Here is a 22,114-nt window from a genome sequence, read left to right as displayed (position 1 = left end):
TTTATCCCAAAAGTCTATTATCTACTTTGTTCAATCTAGCCACAAGCATAGGGCCCGGTGGTAACATTGCTGTCTTTCTAGATGAGGTTGAATTTAAGAGCTTCAGGTGTGTTTGCCTCAGCTGAGACTTTTTAGAAATGCTTCCAGTTTAACACAATTTTATGTACATTCTTCAAATACTTTTAATTTTAGTCATGATGTTGAGATAAATATGATCCACATTTTCCCTTTCATCTAATGAAATGTCAGGTGATCTTTCCAATAAAAAGGGGGTCTCTTAAGGGCTAAAACACAGGGATTTGATTTTTCAAAATTAAACACACTATGATTTAAAAAGTCTAGGATTGTTTCAGAGTATGAAGTTAACAAACACAAGATGAACTTGTAATCTAGAAAAATATATCCCTTTTCCCTTTAATTCTATTTTTACTACTATTTTATAAGAAAACAATAGAAATGTACAGAGCAAAATGGACTCTCTTGCTTTTAAAGTCTCCCCCCCCCCCCGCCCTTTTGTTTAGTTGGTACTTTGGAACAGTATAAAGTACCATTTCTCAGGGAGTTCCACGGAGCACAAGTCCCAGAAAAGTTACCTCACTAAAAATGTTCATCACCAGTTAAATGTAGAAATTATTCAATAGTAATATCCTGTCTGGAGATTTACAATGTATGTTACCATCTGGAGGCTCTGAGAGAATAGAAGGTAGTAAAAGAACAGTGTAGTTAGATGTGTGGACTTTGGACTCAGACAACTTGGGTACAAGCTCCAAGTCTGCTATTTACTGATTGTGTGACCTTGAGCAAGTGCCTTAACCTCTTTAAATGTCAGTTTTCCCATCTCTAAGATGGCCATCAAAATAGTACCAACCTTACAGAGTTGTCGGAAGACTTCACTAATAGCTTCGATAATGTACTTAGCAGAGTGCTTGGCACATAGAAAGCTCTCAAATTTTTGATAATTATTATTGTATTGTTATTATTAGAGGTGGCTTGGGGTCTACACCTTAGCTACTCATAAACATTCAGGTCTCTGCCGTGATTTCCGTCTTGACCTTATCATTCAGAGGCGATAGATTTGCACAGATAATGGATCTCCCAACAAGCCAGCTTTCACATCTGGAATCTGCTCCAAACATGATCTACACTTTGAAGTCTAATGAAGCCAATCTCACTCACAGGCAAACTGCAGAGAGGAGTTTATCTACACCAGTTTAGCTATCTAACTTAACAAGTTTATCTCCCTTGTCATTCTGTCCTTTCAATCCTTTCCTTTTTATTTTATTTACTATTATTATTATTATTTTTACTTACTTCTTGTTATGCTTTTCAGCTGCAGTACTGCTTTGGCTGATTTTGTGTTCCCCTCCCTCCTTCTATCCAGCATCATACTGAACCGATTTCAGGTAACTTGGCTATGCTTTGTTAACCCAGCAATTTAACAAATAGTTACTGAGCACCTAAGTGGTCCTTGAATTTAGGTATCGCTTTGAACATGCAAGCCCAGGATATGACTCCGGTAAAGGCAGAGTCTGAATGTTTTCCTAACATGGGGGGGGGGGGGAACCGAAAAGAAAACAGCTTCTTTGGCAAGCTACCTGATTAAAGAGCTGAAATTCAAGAAGCCCTCTGGTGAGGAGAGAGAGACTGTGAGCACAACAGGAAGAAGCCATAGACCCAGTAGCAAAGGTTGAGTTTTCCTGTCGCAAGCACACTTCTTTTTCCATACGCCCTCTCTCTGAAAGCTGCTGACAGAGCTTTGGCAAAGACTCATCCTCCCGTTCCCTGATAAGCTAAGCCCTACTTTATATTTAACTCACTCCTGAGCAGGAGGGGTGGGGTGGGGATGCCTCGTTTATAAGGGGAGCTGTGACAGTCTTCTCGGCAGTCCTCTTCCTCCAGCTCAGCCTGTCTTCTGGAGCCCTTATCCCACCCCCTGGTTTCCGCCTTCATCCTTCAGTGGCCGGTGGGGAACGTGAGGGGAGAGGAAAGACGCAAGGCTGTCAGAGAGGGGCGTGGGAAAAAGGAACACAGGCTGCCAAGCCAGGGAATTCCTAACAATTTAAAAAGGAAGTCAGCTGACGTTAGTTAGTTAAATTTAACATCCTTTTATGTGCAATATTTGACTTTGGAAACAAAAATGAACTTTGCGGAGGGAGAGGCCTCCAAGAGATACTGCATTAAAACGAAACATGTGGCTATTATCTGTGCGGTGGTGGTGGCGGTAGGATTAATAGTAGGACTTTCCGTGGGCTTGACCAGGTCGAATCACTCCAGCGGGGACGCAGGGCAGGGCACAGCTCCGGCTCCTTCCCACTCTCCTTCCACCGAGAGCCCTCCGCAGGACCAGGGGGTCTGCCCTGCCAGCGAAGATGAAAGTGGAGACTGGAAAAACTTCAGGCTGCCGGACTTCATCAACCCAGTGCACTACGACCTGCAGGTGAAGCCCCTGCTGGAGGAGGACACGTACACAGGCAGCGTGACCATCTCCATCAACGTGAGCGCGCCCACCCGGCACCTGTGGCTGCACCTGCGGGAGACCAGGCTCAGCCGGCTCCCGCAGCTGAGGAGGCCCTCGGGGGAGCAGGTGCAAGTCAGGCGGTGCTTCGAGTACAAAAAGCAGGAGTACGTGGTGGTGGAGGCGGGAGAGGAGCTTGCACCCAGCAGTGGCCAGGATGTCTATCTCCTGACCATGGAGTTCGCCGGCTGGCTGAACGGCTCGCTCGTGGGGTTTTACAGAACGACTTACGTGGAGAACGGACAGATCAAGTAAATATTGACTTTTGCTTCCTTTACCCTCGGCTCGCCTACTTGTTTTTCATTTCTTTTCCTTTCCTTTTCACGTCCCACTTTTTAATTGTTTCGTTGGTCTGACTGTTTTCTAAACTTGGTTTCAATTCTGCCTGTTCGCCTGGGAGACAAAAACCCATGCCCTGCTGTATTTTCCAAGCCTGTCCTAAAACTTGAAAGTATTGAGTGAGCTGCATGGAGTTCAAAAAAATCAGTGTAACTCTTTTATTTCATCGGGAGAAATCATAATGTACTGCATCCTGTCGGAATGCAGAAACTACCTCAGATTTTTAAACTACACGTGTTTGGCAAATTTCACTGCCATTAGTCTTGGGCTGTAGGACAGTGATTTTAAACTGAACTTTAAAAAATGTATTACACTAAATTCAAGTGAAAGTCAGTGAATGTCAATTATAATCTTGAGTATTTTTTTTGGAGAAAAGATGTTGAAAGAGTATGTAGAATCCGTGGAATTGTCTCTGTGGCTGTATCTAGGAAGGAAGGCAGGATTATGTCTTTGTTTTATAATGGCCAGAACCATGTTTCACTGATAAATTTTTAATAAACACTCACTGAGTCCACCCATTAGTGGCAGCACATGGATAAATCTTTGGGCTTATTGTCCATCATGCAGTATGCAATGGTAATGCTCCATAAACGATATATTGCAATATAAAAGATATATTAGGTAATTAAAGACATAAAAATATATTAAGTAATTAGTATACGTATTTGTACATTTCCGTGTTTAGCAAAGATGGTTACTTGCCTTGACAATCAATCAGATGCTATTACCAGAACTATGTTAAAGGCATAAACTCTCTCAATGAATTAAAAAAACCCCTTCACTCTGTGGGTGTGGCCCTTGCATCAGGAAGGAAAGCTGTACTGAGGTATCACTGAACTTGAAACTGCTTTGACCTTGCTTACATGGATTCGTGACAAGTAAATGATTAAGTGTCACCATTCACAAATGTGAGTCCGGGCCAGCCCACTGAATATCCCTGCCCTATGTTGTTTTAAGCATCTTGGAAACCATTGGAGCAAAGTAAGCCTTTTGGTCAAAATTCCTCCTACTGTTTGTCAGAGAGACCCAGGGACTAAAATGAAATGTTTAAGTATCTCTGTCTTACTGTGAGGTACACTAGTAAATTGAGCAGAAATGATAATTTGAGAAAATATTTGGAGAGCACGCTCATTTAGATACGATATCTTAATATCGTTAGTAATAAAACAAGCTTCTTTTTGGCTGACATTTTTTTCTCCTTACAAAAATTAAAAATAATGAAAGCATGGAAAATTATAAAGATGGAAAATAAAAAAAAAATAAAGAGAATTTTCACATCCAGTGGTAACTTTGGTAACATGTTAATGAATATTTTTTAGGCAATCAAATTGTAATCATATTATGTCTATGTATCTACATACCTTTTTAACTTCATATAAGCATTTCCTCTCATTCTTCTATATTTTCAAGAATCTGATTTTAAAGACTCAGCATGCGCTAAATTAAATATTAGCAATGCACTAATAATAGTGCATTATTATTTAACCCCTGTTTCCTAATACTGGACATTTAAGTTGCTTTCAGTATTACAATAAACAAATCAGAAAAGACCATAGTTGTAAGTAAGCCTTTAAGTATATATCTGTTTATTTCCTTATGTTAGGAGATATCCTATAAAATAGAATTAATTGCTGGGTCAAAGAGGACAAATATATTGAGAAACTTGTAACATTTATTTTGCTTATTTCATAAATGACACACCTTCACTGCAGAACACTTGAACCAGAGAAAATTGCTCTCACTCAGGTATAGTCATTGTTAATATTTAAGTAGGTATTCTTCTAGTATTTTTTCTGAGCACAGATAAACATGGCCTTATGTTGTACATAGTATCATGTAACAAGCTTTTAGAATATATCCCCCCTTTACGTGATTTGTAGATGGTTTAATAGATACATGATCATTGATTATATGAATATAATCAACTTTTCCATTAAATTTGGGCATTGACGTTTCTCCTACTCTTTTACCTTTTTTAATAAATACCCATGAAAATGTAATAACATCCTTACAAAAATATGTGTAACGCTTTCTAATATTTCTATAGGAAACTTCCTAGGAAATTGGCCCAAACTACAAAGTACATATGTATGTATGCAGGTGTGTACGTATACACACATATGCATATATATAAGGCATGTGCATGTGTGTGCATGTGTCTCCAAACTGAATTTGAAAGATCTGTCCCAGATTTCCTTTCCACAAATGATGAGTAACAGTGTCTATTTCTCTGACCTTCGCTAGTGATTAAATGAGTTTTTAGACTTTCCAATTTGGGGGGGGGGGGGGAAAGGCCTAGTATTTGGAAGAATACTCACTTTCAAGAGATTCTAAAAATTCATTAGTTAAAGTGAAAACAAGTCAAAACTTTTAAGTGATGGTTGCTAAGACGTTAAAATTGTTTCTTGGGTTGAGAAAACAATAGAGATTTCATCTGAGTAAAGCCAGCAAAATATTATAAAAATTCTGTGCACGACAGAAGGCCAACAAAGATGGAACAAGATTCCATTAATAAATTTCTGTTATGTATTTCACAAGTTTAAAAAAGCACTATGTGCGAACATATATAGTATTCATTCAACTCTGGATTGTTTTACTGGCCAGGTAATTTTACCGTAAGATATATACACCCGAGAGCCGCTATTCTGAAACTCAGCTGTCTGTGATTGTTGTTCAGCAAATCTAAGTTACAGCAAGATTGGCGAGATAGGGGGGCTCAGGTTCTCGTGGAGGATTGGGAGCCCAAGGTTGTCTGCTTTTATCAGTAGTAGTTGACGCTATCACATTACACAGGATGCTGCCAGTTCTTCACTGCATACATGGTTTGGGAACAGTCCTGGCACGTACTCAGGAGCCTTTAGTTAGGCTAAATGGACCCCTTTTTGTTTATCTTGCTTTGAAATATTTCAAGTGTATGAGGAAAGTCCATACATTTTTTTATTCCAGCCTCTACATAACATTTTGACAATGCAGGCCTATAGGGGTTCTCATCCACAGTGTCCATATAAGGACGCAGGAGTGAGTTCATTGGGAGCAGCACCTTTCTTTCATATTATAGAGCGAGCTGCGTGATATTTGATGCACATGCAATTTAAAATACCATCATAGCAGTACGCTTTTTAAGTATACAGTCCAATGATATTTTCTGCCTCTTCTGTCTTATTTTAAAATTAAACTCCAGGACTGAGTACTGGCTGTTGCATATTATCATTGGGATATTATCGTTGCCACCACAACGCAAACTCAACACGAGTGTGCTCAGTAGCAACCAACATTTCCTGATTTCTGCATATACAACCAGGACTTGAACTTGAATGTCACAGAGAGGAACCAACCGTCTGGGCTGCTTTCCCTCAGATTCAGAGGCAAGAGGAGAGTTGGAGAAGAAGGTAGAGTCAGTTTAGAGTTCCCTGGCATTAATACCCACCTGTCATCTTGCTGGGGACAGAGCTATAGTGAGGCTTAGGAGAAGAAAGTTTGAGAAACTTAAAAGTCACTTTTTCCTACTTTCTGGTCTGTTCCTTGTGATCGGAAGAAACTACTTTTAAAAGGGTCAGAACCTTTGGAATGTTTTTCTGTGCATACCGCTAATACCCGCCACCCTCTCACTGTGTTGTGTAGCAAGCATTTCCAGTGGTTCCGTTCCCAAACAGAGTTGCCTTCTCCTCTTGTCTCCAAAGTGTATACTGTTTTCTTCTCTCTAAGGGTCAGCATTTCCTTCTTGGTGTTTGAGCTACTCTTTTTTTTTTTTTTTTAATTTTTTTTTCAACGTTTTTTATTTATTTTTGGGACAGAGAGAGACAGAGCATGAACGGGGGAGGGGCAGAGAGAGAGGGAGACACAGAATCGGAAACAGGCTCCAGGCTCCAAGCCATCAGCCCAGAGCCTGACGCGGGGCTCGAACCCACCGACCGCGAGATCGTGACCTGGCTGAAGTGGCCAAATTAGTTTGGGCAATAATACTAAATACAAAAAAAAATGTGTTTCCTTTTTTTTTTTTTTAATGATGGAACTTCTGAGAGACTTTTATAGAATAATATACATTATGAATCTCTAGAGACTGCCATGAATCTCTGGAGTATGCAGTTTCCCAACTGTGTGAGGCTGTGAAATCTTCTGTGGGTCCCTGAGAGCAGGGCTGTCCCTCTCTTGTTCACTGTCTAGCACACAGTGTACTTCGATATTACTGAATGAATATAAAGAAGCATTTTTATGTAGGCTCTCACATGACTATTGTCCTCTGGCACATGCTGGGACATGCTGCGTAGCCAGAGCCTTTTCCCGTTATGCAGTCCAACGTCTACCAGTAACCTCTCTGTCTTCCCACTCAGTCAGGACGGATATTTTTTCTGGGTTCCTTTTCTCCCCATCTCCTCAAAAGGAAGAGGAATTGGTAAAAAAAAAAATTTTAACTTAGGACTGCAGTCTTCATATTTCAAGGACTGAGAATCATTGGAATTAGCAGGAATTACAATTAGAATTTACACGAGGGACAGATGGAGGCTAGTTTGGGTTTTCTGGGTATTCACAGCATTGCTAGGATTGAAGCTGAATTCTGATATAATGGTGGGATGTCAAAAGGCAGAGGCAAGCAAGAACATAAAAGCAGATAAAAAAGGAAAGGCACAAGTGAGAAAAGCAGAGTGAGGAAAAGAAATTAGCTTGTAGGAGAGGTTTAGATGAAGAGGTGAGCTGGAGATAACTCTGGAAATTTCATTGCGGGGCATGGGAAAGAAAGGCTAGCTAATGGCAGGCATGTAGGAAAAATTAACTAGCAGCTATTTAGGTGGATGGTGAGGGAAAGAGTTAAGTCCCTGTGGGGGCACATGGGAGATCTTGCAGTGATCCAGGAGAGAGAAGATGGGGATCAGGTAGAACAGTGATTTCAGGACAGACAGAAGAGAACACAGTGGAGAAAATCGTTTGGAGGTGACATGGTCAGGCTTTGAAGACTGCTTGACTGTGAGAAAGAGGTGAGTTAGTTATGTGTACAATATGCCACAATATATCACAGGTGTGATAGCTCACACCTTTAACTGATACTGGAAATAGAATGGTAGAACCTGGTTTGGGGGGGAAGGTCATGACTTTGTTGTCAGATGCCTATCAGACATCTAGGAAGACATGTCCAATAGGCATTTGGATACATAAGTCTGAAGCACAAGGTTAGGGCTTATAAGAAAAATTAGGAATTAATGTGAAAACATGGCAAAACAGAAACCAGTGAGGGTGCCTGTGTGGCTCAGTCGGTTGAGTGTCCGACTTCGGCTCAGGTCATGATCTTATGGTTCATGGGTTCGAGCCCCGCGTCAGGCTCTGTGCTGACAGCTCAGAGCCTGGAGACTGCTTCAAATTCTGTGTCTCCCTCTCTCTCTGCCTCTCCCCTGCTCGTGCTCTGTCTCTATCTTTCAAAAGTGAGTAAACATTAAAAAAAAAAAAAAAAAAGAAAAGAAACCAGTGAGATGGTTCTAGTTAAGTGTTTGTGTGTGTGTGTGTGTGTGTATGATATATTTGCACATGCATGGAAATGTGTACTCATTTGTAGGTTTAATCTTGAAGTTTTAGTTGTAGGTCAGTTTGTTCATTATATTCTTAGACTGATATGTTGAGCTATCAGTATACCTATTATCAATAAACAATATATCTATTTTTGGTCTTGTTGCCTGTTGCAGGAGGCATGGTAATTTCCTTTATTTTGGAAGCAAGGAAACAAATTTTACTTGACCTTGAATGTCTTCTACATAGAAAAAAAGCAACTGGAAAATACATTTAAATAATTAACTGGTGCGGTGTCTGGGGTGGCTCAGTTGGTTAAGTATCTGACTTAGACTCAGGTCATGATCTCATGGTTCACGAGTTCGAGCCCCGCATCGGTGTTTGCTCTGACAGCTCAGAGCCTGGAGCCTGCTTCAAATTCTGTGTCTCTGTCTCTCTCTCTCTCGGCCTCTCCCTCACTTGTGTGCTCGCTCTCTCTCTCCCTGCCTCTCTCTCTCTCAAAACTAAATAAATAAATAAATAAGAAAGCAAAGCTAAACCATGACACATTTAAAAAATACTGGTTCGTTCAAACCACCATGAAAATATGTTGGAGTCTGAATAATCTAGATGGGTTGTCTTGGCGCTAATCAGCTCCCCTATTTAATTCTGCAGTCCTCTCCTTAGTCTGCACAGCCTCTTAGCAATTGTGGCTGCCTCGTCTCCATCAGAAGGCCTTTGTTGAAGGTTTTCACACAGATCTTGCCATTTATTTTGCTGGTTTAAGTTACTAAATTGCTGAACATAGCCTGAGAGTCTTCATTGGAGATGCCAGATGATATATGAGGTAATCAAGGAAAATTTTTTTTAAGTAGATTCAGAGTGAACTGGTCTGTGACTTGCATCTCACCTCCTCTTCCTCCAGCTTTCTCTAAAGTCACCTTGATCTGATGTACTCTGAGAAGTCAGAGGGATTTCTTCCCTTTTGTGAATTAATAAGCTACACAGAATTGTATTTTTAATGTGCTGGTCTAGTAAGTGACTTATTAACATGACACAGAGAGAGCCCCCTACGGAAAAATGGTTTAGCTCAGCACATTTGCCTGGCATTATAATTATTCAGGACATGCTCACGAGTCACTCCTGAACACATCGTGCACTTAGCCAGGCTTTCCCCATTAATTTGCAGCACAACACAACTGATTCTAAAAAGAAGAGGTTTTAATCACCGAGTAAAACCTCCCCCAAGAAGGTATGGCCTAAAATTGTTTTGCATCTTCTATACCTTGTTTAAAATTTGCATGTATTTAGAAAACTTCAGTAACGTTGGATGACATTTAGCAGATATAAATAGGGGCTTTTGAGTTCTATAGGAGTTCATGAGAAAAAATAACAAGTTACCATTGAAAAATATTGTTATGTTGCCTACAGTATTTATATACCAAGTACTTTTGTTCCAGGACAGATACTCTTGTTTAATGAATGAATTTTGAAGTCTGTTCATTGTGGAAGGTGCATTAACATACAGCATAGTTAGCCTTCTAGAGTTAAAGGAAATAGGGTGAGGTGTATCCTAATCCCATTATGTAAATAGGAAGGGAATTTCAAATATATTACTACACGTGATCTATCCCTTATTACCCCCACATAACCCTGTGATGGGGACAGATGTGCTTTGGTTACCAGGCTTTATAGATCGGGACACTAAGAATCAGTATGTTTTGTGACTGGCACAAGATCGCACTTTAAAGGGCTGAAGTAGGATTGGAATCTAGGAATTTTTACTCTTAGAAGAGGGTTTTCCCCATGAAATCATGGGGAATAAGCCAGAAAACAATACGCATTTTGTAGCCCTTCTGCTTGTTGAGTGTTACTTTACCTTACATCAGCGTAAGTACAGGTCACTAGAATTGAGCTACACTTGGTGTGATTAACGTTCACTGATAGGGCCACCGAGATAGACCAAACACAGCACCCAGTGACACCATCAACACCGTTCTGTTCCATTTCCAAAGGCAAGTCTGAGATACCCTAATTTAGGGAAGGATTTTTTTGCATCCAATCAAGCACAGCCTCTTTTAAAGAGAGAAGGTGAGGAACAACTGAAAGTCCTCTCTGTGGGTGCTTGGGGTGGGGGTGGGGGGGGTGTATGTGCTCTTGCCCAGAGCAGAAACTGAAACAGAGCATTTAAAAATCTACCAATGGCTATTGCTTAGGGCAGTGGAATCCCACTCCCTCCTCCCTCCTCACCCTGCCCCTGTACCCTCTCCCCTTCTTTCTTTTTTTTTTTCTCTCTCTCTCTCCCCGCCCCCCCCGCCCCACCCCCCCCCAACCCACTCCTATTCCCAAATTAGTTAATTTGCTTATTTCTGAGGTGCGACTAAACTGCAACATTCTTGCAGAGAGTGATTTTTCTTTTTCTTCTGCCTCTGGAAGAAATCAGAAGCCCGAAGAATTCAGAAGAAAAGGCAGCTGACTAAACATGGGGCTGGGGCTTGGTGGAGCTGATTATAAAACCTTAGCACCCTGGGAAAGTGTGCAGGTTTCTTTATATCCTGATGTGTTTGTAATTCTCTACTGTCTGAACTGTATTAGAAACTTCAATTGACTAAGCTATTATCATCACAAAACTAATCAGGAATTACCTCTGTTGAAGAAGAATACATTCTTGAAGCTTTTTAGGATAACTATTATTTTGAACGAATTTCAAACTTACAGAAAAATTGCAAGAATAGTACAAAGATCTCCTAGAAACATTCTACTCAGATTCACCAATGTTAACATTTTGTCCTACCCCCCCTCCCACTCATGCCCCCCCTTTCCCGTTAGCGTATTTTGATACATTATTTCCCTTTACATTTTAACATTCGGTATATATTTCTTAAGGGACATTCTCTAACATAACTACAGTGCAGTTATCAAAATCAGAAAATTTAACATTGATATAATATGATTATCCAATCCACAGTCATAATCAACCTTCATCAATTAACCTAAAATGTCCTTCTGAGCTATTTTTCTCAATCCTGTATCCAGTCTGAATGCATGCATTACATTTAATGTTATGCCTTGTTAGATTCCTTCAAACTGGAACAGTCCCTTAGCCTCTCTTTGTCTTTCATAACCTTGATATTTTTGGAGAGTACAGTTATTTTGAGAATGTCCCCCAGTTTTAGTTTATCTGACTTTCCTCATGATTTAAAAATGCAGGTTAAGCATTTTTTTTTTTTTTTTTTTTTTTTTTTTTTTTTTTTTTTTTTTTTTGGGTCAGGCATTTCACAAAAGTGGTGCTGTGTCCCTCTCAGGAAATCCTATCAGGAGACAGATTCCATTGGTTTGACCATTATTAGTGATGCTGTCACTGATCACTTGCTTAAGGTGGTACCTAATACTTCCTCCACTGTAAAGTTACAATTTATCTCTTTGTAAGTAATTTCCAGAGATTCTTTGAAACCATTCAGATACACCTTTCCTCATCAAACTGTCACGCATGTTTTGGCATCCACTGACAATTTTCTAAGGCCATCATTCCTCCTAAAATCACTAATAGGCAATCTATGTGTGGAAAAAAACCACAACTTTCCCTTCTCCTCACCACCCATAAATATCTATATCTGTATCTATATCAGAGTAAGGATTCATGGATTCTTATTTTAGTCAATGGGTTATAATTTCATTATTAATTTTGACATTCTAATTCTCCCAGATTCAACCGTGGTAGTCCACTCAAGTGGGCCGCTGTGTCCTTTTGACTCGTTCCCATGGTTCTTTGAGAACTTCCTTACTTTTGGGCAAAGCAAAGACGTTCCAGGATCATCTTGGACTCTTGCTGACTCATCACTGGAATTGGCCATTTCTCTAAGGAGTCCTGGTTCCTTTTAGTGGGGAGTGGTATTTAGAACTCATCATCTGGGAACTAACTAGCTTTGCTCATTTGCTCCAAGCTTGTCAGTGCTGCTACTCCTGCTCAGCAGAGAGAACTCAGTTTGTATTTTTATATCCACCTACCTATATCTACACACAAAAATCATTGAATTTACACCAAACCTGCAATTATAATTGAATATGGAGAGACATTCTAGTCTTTCCCCTTTCCAGATTTATAACTCTCTTCCCCAACAGTGAGAAACCTGCTTTCCATTATCCTCTTTTATTTATTTATTTATTTATTTATTTATTTATTTATTTATTTATTTATTTTCATTTGCTCAAGCCATTAGGACACAGAGAATGTTGTTTCTGAATTGCTAACACATACCACTAGAAAACACAAACTTACTTACTGGAACTGAGTATTCACTTAGAATTATTTTTAGGGAAAATGTTCATATGTTAAACACACAAATCTAATGGACACAGTTCAATGCATTTTGACAAATGCACACATCTTTGTTACCCATATCTCTAATAAGATAGAAATTTTTTTCAGTCATCCAAGAAAGTTCCCTCCCTCAGGCAACAGTCTCCCAAAAGACAGCCACTTTTCTGGTTTTACTTTTTACAGATTAGTTTTCTTGGCTGAGTTTTTTTTTTAATGTTTTTATTTATTTTTGAGACAGAGAGACAGAGCATGAACGGGGGAGGGGCAGAGAGAGGGAGACACAGAATCTGAAACAGGCTCCAGGCTCTGAGCTGTCAGCACAGAGCCCGACGCGGGGCTCGAACTCACGGACTGCAAGATCATGACCTGAGCCGAAGTCAGCCGCCTAACTGACTGAGCCACCCAGGCGCCCCTTGGCTGAGTTTTTAACAGGAAATTATTATATCTAGAGAGGTTTTTTTTTTTTAAGAAATTAAAAAAATATTTCTTTTATGTGGATGTTGACTATGGCATATTATCTTTTGGATAAATTAATGTATATAATACATCCTTAAGCCAAAATGAAATGCAGACTCTTAGCATGGCCTCTGCTGACCAAACTTCTTTGGCCCCAGTCCCTCTAGTTCAGCGGACACCTTTCAGCCACACTGGACACCATTCAGGTCCTCAACCACATGAAGTTCTTTTCCACTCTAGAGACTGTGCACTTTCCTGTTCTCTCTGCTAGGATACAATTTTCTTATGCTTCCCCTGTCTGGCTTTTTCTCATCATTCAGACCTCAGTAAACCATGACCTACTCCAAGAGATTGTCCCTGACTATTTTACCTAACGGTGCCCACAACTTTTCCTAGGTTTTTCTCTGTCACTTCCCCTGTTTTATTTTCCGTATACCTCTTATCACTCTCCTATGTGCTTATTTAGTCTTTGTTGTTCCCTCAGCACCTAGAATAATGCCTGGCAAATGTGTTTGTGTGTGTACGGCAGGGAAAGGGATGGGGTGGGTGGGTAAGGAGTGTGGAAGGAAAGGGTTTGATAAATATTGGATGAATGAATGATCTAATACTTTAGCTTCATATTCTTTATGATATGCCTGAAGGACAAAATATTTTTCTTAGCCAAATTAGTAACAAATATGTCAACATTTCTGTACTCCCCCTTTCTTTTATGCTTTTTACTTTGCTTACTCTTCTAATGAGCAAGTGTGCAATATTTTACTGTGATATAACTACCTTTAGAAAGTATATATTCATTGATTTTTTGAGCAGTTACTCAGAAAAAAATGTTATTTCCACTTTGAAATGATGGAAATATTAAACATTAACATTTTAATTTACAACGGCATTTGCCTAGTTAGAGCCATAAAAAATGCTCTTCTCAAAAGTGGGTTTTCCTGCTTTTCAAAATGCTCTTTTTTCAAAAGCAGGTTTTCCACCTGGTCAAAGGCTATTTCACCTGGGAGATTACTCAGAGCACTGCCTTTGCATAGAAATGAAATTGGAGTCTGTTCCCGGTGCAACATAAATAAGAAAGAATGTGCCATTAAGGACAGGAGCTGGGGACTCTGGAAGATACTCCTCTGCTCTGTGACAGGACACAGCTGTTCACTCTCAGAAGGACAGTTAGAAACAACTCCTTGAGTTTGGCTTTGTTGTTTATCTACTTGTTGCTTGATGGCTTTTGAGTGGAAAAAGTGACAGTTCATAATTGGATTTATTTCTGCTTATCTACAGCTCACAGATTTTTAGTTATGGCACCAAAATATCAAACTATTCATATAAAATATCTAAATCTGGAAACTTCCAGATTTTCATTTATTTGTTGACCTAAAAATTCCAAGAAAGGCTTTGACAACTATTTGATAGTTTTCTGGATAGAAGGTCATTTTAAGACCTGCAATATAATTACATAGTAGTTATAAATTCATGCAGCTGTAATTACATAGTTGACTTTTTCTATAGGAATAGAAACACAGGGACTGTGAGAAGAGGTGACATGTATTTTGTTTGTGTGTTTGTTTCTAAGGAGCATAGCAGCCACTGATCATGAACCAACAGATGCCAGGAAATCCTTCCCTTGTTTTGATGAGCCCAACAAAAAGGCAACCTATACGATATCCATCACCCACCTCAAAGAATATAGGGCAATTTCAAATATGCCAGTGGAGGTAAGTCCTTTAAAAAATTTTTTGTTTCTGCAGATCATCTGTTTAAAATAGCAGGTAAATTATCTTATTTACTATGAGAGAACCCAATGAATTCTAAAATTAAATGTGCCCTCATAGTTCATTAGAGGCTTGAAAATTCATTTTGACAATCTCTTTTCTTGGAGTCCTAGAAGTCTTTAACCTGACATATGCTAGTCTAGTCAAAAAGCCATGGTTGGGTTCCAAGCAAGAGTGAATACAGTTGACCCTCATCGGCTGGCCTCTGCTTAACTGAAACAACCCCCTAGTCATGACAGACTAATGGCAAACTCATGGAATTAGAGACTTAAAAATATTCTTGGGCCCAGTGCCTAGTCTTGATTTTCAGATAAATAGAAGCCCAGTGTTTAAGATTGACCTGCTGCAGAAAACCATCACTTAAATATTGGAGTAAAGAAGCCAACTCCAAGGAAACTCATGCCCAAAGATTTTCTAGTGAACAAATAGTGATCATGAAATGTTAAAAAAAAAAAAAAAAGGGGGCGCCTGGGTGGCGCAGTCGGTTAAGCGTCCGACTTCAGCCAGGTCACGATCTCGCGGTCCGTGAGTTCGAGCCCCGCGTCAGGCTCTCGGCTGATGGCTCAGAGCCTGGAGCCTGTTTCCGATTCTGTGTCTCCCTCTCTCTCTGCCCCTCCCCCGTTCATGCTCTGTCTCTCTCTGTCCCAAAAATAAATAAACGTTGAAAAAAAAAATTTAAAGCATTAAAAAAAAAAAAAAAAAAGTAGGCTCCAGTAAGTTCTGTCTGTGTAATTACTGACATAAGACTTTTTCCTCCATTACTGCCCCTCAACCACAGAAAGAGTAATGCAACTAAAGTTGGGGATTATTGTACCTTATACATAGAATAAATGCACATATATTGACACGTAAAAGGGTCAGTCTCATCCTTATATATAATTGTCCTCTAACTGATACCAGAAAAAAACCCTGCTTAAATTATATCTGCCATTGTTCTGATCCACTGTCTGAAATGTCATCATTGAAATTCATCCCTCTTAATGACCAGTATTCCTCAGAAAAGCAAGAACAAAGTAAAACCAACAAAAGCTTTAAGAGGGTTCAAAAGTAAATTGTCAGCTAGCCATGCCTTGCAATGTGAATTAGTTGATCAATTTGTTTTATTCTGGTGTCAGGCACCTGAGCAGTTGAGCTCTGACTGGAGAAGAAAGAGAAAAGGATAAACTAAAAGAGTCTGGCACACTGACCCAAAAGGCTGGGCCAGGGTAAAAGATCCTTTCAATGTTTGGTCGGGATGGGAAGGGCAGGTGGGAGGAGAAAGGATGCAAACCTTACCACCTTCTGCTTAAGCCCTCTCAGAGGACCTTTTCATTTTGCAGAATATATTCTTCACCTCTTACTAGTTCCAGACAATAGTCCTGGAAGAAGAAGGATATTGGGTCATTAGGAGTTCTCACTAGTAGTGGTTACTAGAGTAACTTTGCTGGCGTTCAGATACTTCTCTACAAGCACTTGCACATCCATGCTTGCTTGTCAATGAGGCATCGATTCTAGTCCAACCTTCCTCACTTAAGCCCCTTTGAAAGCTTCCCACTGCGGTGACTTACTGTGTGACTACAAGGCACATGGAAATATTTAAACAGTGGGTAGCACGAATTGGGCAAGTATATGTGGATGGAATATTAGGCCTGGTGATTGGGGAAGAGGAAGGCAAAGCCGGCATGGGCAGAAAACCAGACAGATGGGAGTCAGTAGTGGCATCAGTAATGAAATTCTTCTGTCCGTGATAATCAAGACAGTGACTTTAGTGATGATACCTTGGGTCTTTGATGTAGGCATCAGAGATGGAAAAGAGAACCCAACATCCTGCTATGCCTGGTACAGCAATTGCCCTCCCTGAACAAACATTTGCTTAGTTCTTCCTTTGTGTGAGGCATTGGGCACTAGCCTTTTCTTCATTGACAGATCTGCTATCCCCTCAAATATCATGGTTGGGATTGTATATTTAATGTAGAAAGACAAACGAATTCCTATATCCTAGTCAAAGTTGTGTTTTCCCTGAGAAACCTCGTACAGTGTATAGTTCAATCACTCTTTCACAGGTCTAAAAATTAAGTGCCATTTCCGTTAGTCTTTTTCAATATCACCATTCATGGGTAAGAGGAAGTTTTACCCCTAAGCTTTGACAAAGGACTTCTGACTAAAACTCCAGGTTTGGAGGAATCATTTGTTTGTCTTGTCTGTTACTGATCTTTTGATAAATAAAAGATTATCTTTTGTTTTCAATAGAAAGAAGAGTCACTGGACCATAAATGGAATAGAACAACTTTCAAGAAGTCCGTCCCTATGAGCACCTATCTGGTGTGCTTTGCTGTACATCAATTTGACCGCGTTGACAGAATATCTAAAAGGGGAGTACCTGTGAGTCCCATTATATATTTTTTATTTTTTTAAGTTTATGTATTTATTTCAAGAGAGAGAGAGAGCGAGAGAGCAGAGGAAGGGCAGAGAGAGAGGGAGAGAGAGAGAATCCCAAGCAGGCTCCACAGCATCAGCACAGAGCCCAATGGGGGGCTTGCACCCATGAACCATGAGATCATGACCTGAGCCTTACCTGACTGAGCCACCCAGGTGGAAATGACAAGGCAAAGCAGAAGGCTTAAACAATTCACTAGTGATGATGTAATTGCATAAAAAGAAAATGTAGGGGCACCTGGGTGGCTCACTTGGGTAAGCGTCTGACTTCGGCTCAGGTCATGAACTCATGGTTCATGAACTCCAGCTGTGTGCTGTCAGCACAGAGCCTGCTTCAGATCCTCTGTCCCCCTCTCTCTGCCCCTCCCCCACTCATGCTCTCTTTCCCTCAAAAATAAATAATCATTTAAAAAAATAATAATAATAAAAGAAAAAGAAAAAGAAAATGCAGTCAACTCATCAGCAACCGACAGCGTACTTGGAGTTATTTCCTATAGTGACGTGAGTTTGCATTTCCAATGCACCTGGTCCTCTGACCAAGGATATTTATTTGTAAGGTGTGATAGTGGCTGGATGAGTCATCAGAGCCCATACCAGTTAGTTAGCTGAGCTGTAATGGTGGATTTTGTATAAAGGTTTTAGATGACATAATGGAAAATACAATTTGGCAGAAGATCCCAATGGTATCTTTGAGTGGTAAATATTTCTTAAATATCAAAGCTGACTGCATACTATTCTGTTGTAAATTTGGTTAAGTTTTCACCATTTGGGTGGGAAATGAATATTGTCATAATATATTGCTTTCTGATGATCTATTTGGTAAAAGGGAAACAGAATGCTATAATCTCTTTGGACACTTCCCAGAGACTCTGGGTTGGGAGAATTCAGTGAAAGTGAAACATGGAGCTAAACAAAGTAGGGGCCCTTCCCTTCCACCCCATCTACAGAAGACAGGCAACCAGATTTTTCCCTCATGCAAAATCTGGTAGGGCTGTTTTCTACAAAAGGTAGACAGAACCCTTACTAGAGAACTTGCAAGGCATCTAGTATGAATGCCAATTTATGGTAAATTCTGCCTCATTGGCATTTGAGAGGTTCCCTGCCTGGCTTTTCCTACCCACTCACTCTAAATTGAAACCTAACAGTTAACACTCAAGCACAGGTACCCCAGTACAATCTCCCATTCTAGAAAAAATTAAAGGGAAACCGACCTACTTAAATATACTTAAATGTGACATCAATGGAAATGCAAACCAGCCTCAGTACTACATTCTTAGAGCTGAACAGACAACTTAAGATAAACAGGCATCTGAGGAAAACAAACAACATAAAAGAAAATCCAAGGCAAATAAACAAAAAAAACACTCTGGGGGCCAATAGTAATGATTGGGGAAACTAAAGAGAATTCCAAAAAAAGCCATAAAAAATTAAACTTTCTCACCTGTACAACCTTTAATTATTACTCTCAGATTCAAGAAGATATGATCACCATAAAATAGAAAGCTATGAGAAAACAATCAGAAATCAGTAGTTCAAGTTTAAAATAAAACATGATTTCCAAAGCATAATCTGGCTCTGATCCCCAGTAACCCGTTACTAATTACCAATAAGCTTATGGCTTCAGTCCTGCCATCTGCTTTGTATTTTTATCAAGTTCATGGAGATATTTGTGTTGTTTAAAGTCCTGATATGTCTTGTGGGTTTTCCATTTTTCCATTGCATCTATCATTTCAGTATGTGGGGGTACATCAAATTTTTAATTTACTGTACCATCTTGACCCAAAGTCCCTATACTTCTATTTCAGTTTTTAAAAAAATGGAACGAGGTAGCTTTTGTGTAATGCGATACTTTTAGTAGAAATTTCATGAATCAAAAGATACTTTGCTTCTGACAGTGTTATTTTGGTACATTAATCACTTGCTATTCATAATCAGATTATATTGTGCAATCAACAATCAGTAGTACCCTGATTAAACCCTTGGGTATGTTCACTATTCTGGCAAAAGTTCCTTTATATAAATAAACATAGAATCCAGACCTATATTCTTCTGAATTGTTTACTAGCAGGTATTATTTACACAGCAGGTATTAGTAGTTGAACCATTCATTATGCTTAAAATGTCCTTGCTGCTCATGAGAAAAAATTGGAATTGAGGATTTATCCCAAAAAAAACTGTTAAGAAGAAAGGTAACTGAGTTTGGAAGGTAGCTCAAAAGACTTTTAACTTTGTATATTTCCTTTATTGAATATTATTTGCAATGCATTTTGATTCAGTCCTGAAAAATAAAATTTAGCAATAATTGAGGCTAGCCTTTGATGGAAAGACTTTTTATAACTCTGTTGGTAAGAAATCTCCTGAGGACGTTTTTCAGGTTTAGTTGATTGTTTCAGGGTTTTAAAGTCAGTAAAATCTTTAAGTAATATCTTCAGGTATTTATCCAAAGAAAATGAAAATACTAACTTGAACAGATATATGCACCCCTGCGTTCATTGCTGCATTATTTTTAAAATTTACTATATTTTATTTATTTTTATTTTTAAATTTTATTTCAATCCAAGTTGATTTCAATCCAAGTGTAATAATGGTTTCAGTTATGTATAACACCTAGTGCTCATCCCAACAAATGTCTTCCTTAGTACCCATTCAGCCCATTCCCCCCACCCACCTCCCCTCCAGCAACCCTCAGTTTGTTCTCTGTATTTAAGGGTTTCTTATGGTTTGTCTCCTTCCCTATGTTCATATGTTTTATTTCTTAAATTCCACATATGAGTGAAATCAAATAGTATTTGTCCTTCTCTGACTTTTTTTGCTTAGCATAATACATTCTAGTTCCATCTGCATTGTTGTAAATGGCAAGATTTCATTCTTTTTGATGGCCGAGTAATATTCCACATCTTTATCCATTTATCAGTTGATGGACATTTGGGATCCTTCCATAATTTAGCTATTATTGATAGTGCTTCTGTAAGCATTGGGGTGCATGTGACCCTTCAAATAAGCACATCTGTATCCTTTGGAAAAATACCTAGTAGTATGATTGCTGGGTTGTGGGGTAGTTCTATTTTGAATTTTTTGAGGAACCTCCATACCGTTTTCCAGAGTGATTGCACCAGTTTGCATTCTCACCAACAGTGCAAAGTGTTCCCCTTTCTTTGCATCCTTGCCAACATCTGTTGTTTCCTGAGTTGTTAATTTTAGCTATTCTGACAGGTGTGAGGGGGTATCTCATTGTGGTTTTGATTTGTATTTCCCTGATGATGAGGGATGTTGAACATCTTTTCATGTGTCTGTTAGCCATCTGGAGGCCTTCTTTGGAAAAATGTTTATTCATGTCTTCTTCCCATTTCTTCACTGGATTATTTGTTTTTTGGAGGGTGTAGAGTTTGATAAGTCCTTTATAGATTTTTGGATACTAACCCTTTATCTGATATGTCATTTGCAAATATCTTCTCCCATTCTGTAGGCTGCCTTTTAGTTTTGTTGATTCTTCCCTTCGCTGTGCAGAAGCTTTTTATCTTGATGAAGTTCAATAGTTCACTTTTGCTTTTGTTTTCCTTGCCTCCAGAGACATGTGTAGTAAGAAGTTGCTATGGCCAGGGTCAAAGAGGTTGTTACCTGTTTTCTCCTCCAGGATTTTGATGGTTTCCTGTATTACATTTAGGTCTTTCATCCATTTTGAGTTTATTTTTGTGTATTGTGTAAGAAAGTGGTCCAGGTTCATTGTTCTGCATGTTGCTGTCCAGTTTTCCCAACACCACTGGCTGAAGAGACTGTCTTTTTTCCATTGCATTGTAGCATTATTTACAATAGCCAAGATATGTGAACAACTTAAGTGTCTGTTGATGGACAAGTGTATAAATACACACACACACACACACACACGCTCAGAAATATTATTCAGCCATTAAAGAAGTCTTGCCACCTGTTACAACATAGGTGGATCTCGAGGGCATTATGCTAAGTGAAATAAGTCAGAGAAAGACAAACACTGTATGATTTCACTTACATGTGGAAGCTAAAAAACAAAAATAAAAACAAACCAAGAAAACAGGCTTGTAGTTACAGGGAATATATTGGTTGTTGCCAGAGGAGGGGGTGGGAGGTACATATAATGGGTGAAGGGGGTCACAAGGTACAAACTTCCAGTTATAAAATAAATAATTTATGGGGGATGAAAAAACAAAATAAATGAAATCACTGGATTCTACTCTAGAAAAACAGTTAGTACAAAATGTAGAGATTATATGACTTTTGAATTAACTCCCAAACTATCAATAAAATGTACTTCTATTGTTTATATAGGAGTCAAATTTTGGGAAGCAATATCCTTGATTAACATGTCATTAACCTCTTAAGTTAGTTCAAAGTCTTCTATTGGGCTGTATTGCATTCCATTTTCAAATCCACAACAACGTGGATTATGAATATATTTTTAAGTTATAGGTTTAATACGCATACATTATAGAAAATGTGGCTGGAAAAAAGCAAGTAGAAAAAAGGAAAATTAGGGGCACCTGGGTGGCTCATTCAGTTGAGTGTCCGTGTTCAGTTCAGGTCATGATCTCACAGTTTGTGAGTTCAAGCCCCGCATCAAGCTCTGTGCTGACAGCTCAGAGCCTGGAGCCTGCTTCGGATTCTGTGTCTCCCACTCTCTCTGCCCCTCCCATGCTCATGCTTTGCCTCTGTCTCTCAATAACAAATAAATGTTAAAAAAAAAAAAAAGGAAAAAGGAAAATTGCCTATATTACCATATATAAAAATCATTCTAAGTTAGTTTTGTGATGCCATCTGAAGTACATTTGACCTATGACCTCAATAACTTTG

General features: G+C 39.2%; 1 protein-coding gene across 1 annotated transcript in view; it reads left to right on the top strand.

Annotated features, from left to right (window-relative positions):
- Positions 1-1,869: 1,869 nt before the first annotated feature.
- The window catches only part of ENPEP (glutamyl aminopeptidase), an 89,571-nt gene continuing 69,326 nt past the window's right edge, over positions 1,870-22,114 (top strand). Inside the window, exons 1-3 of the mRNA XM_040476061.1 lie at positions 1,870-2,766; positions 14,674-14,815; positions 17,102-17,233. Of these exons, the coding sequence (XP_040331995.1) occupies positions 2,138-2,766; positions 14,674-14,815; positions 17,102-17,233 (903 nt within the window). The 5' untranslated portion in view covers positions 1,870-2,137. The remainder of the gene's footprint in view (positions 2,767-14,673; positions 14,816-17,101; positions 17,234-22,114) is intronic.

This window comes from Herpailurus yagouaroundi, unplaced genomic scaffold (assembly GCF_014898765.1).
Source record: "Herpailurus yagouaroundi ecotype Mexico unplaced genomic scaffold, PumYag 28, whole genome shotgun sequence".
Lineage (NCBI taxonomy): Eukaryota > Metazoa > Chordata > Mammalia > Carnivora > Felidae > Herpailurus > Herpailurus yagouaroundi.
This window is presented reverse-complemented; position numbering and strand designations above follow the sequence as displayed.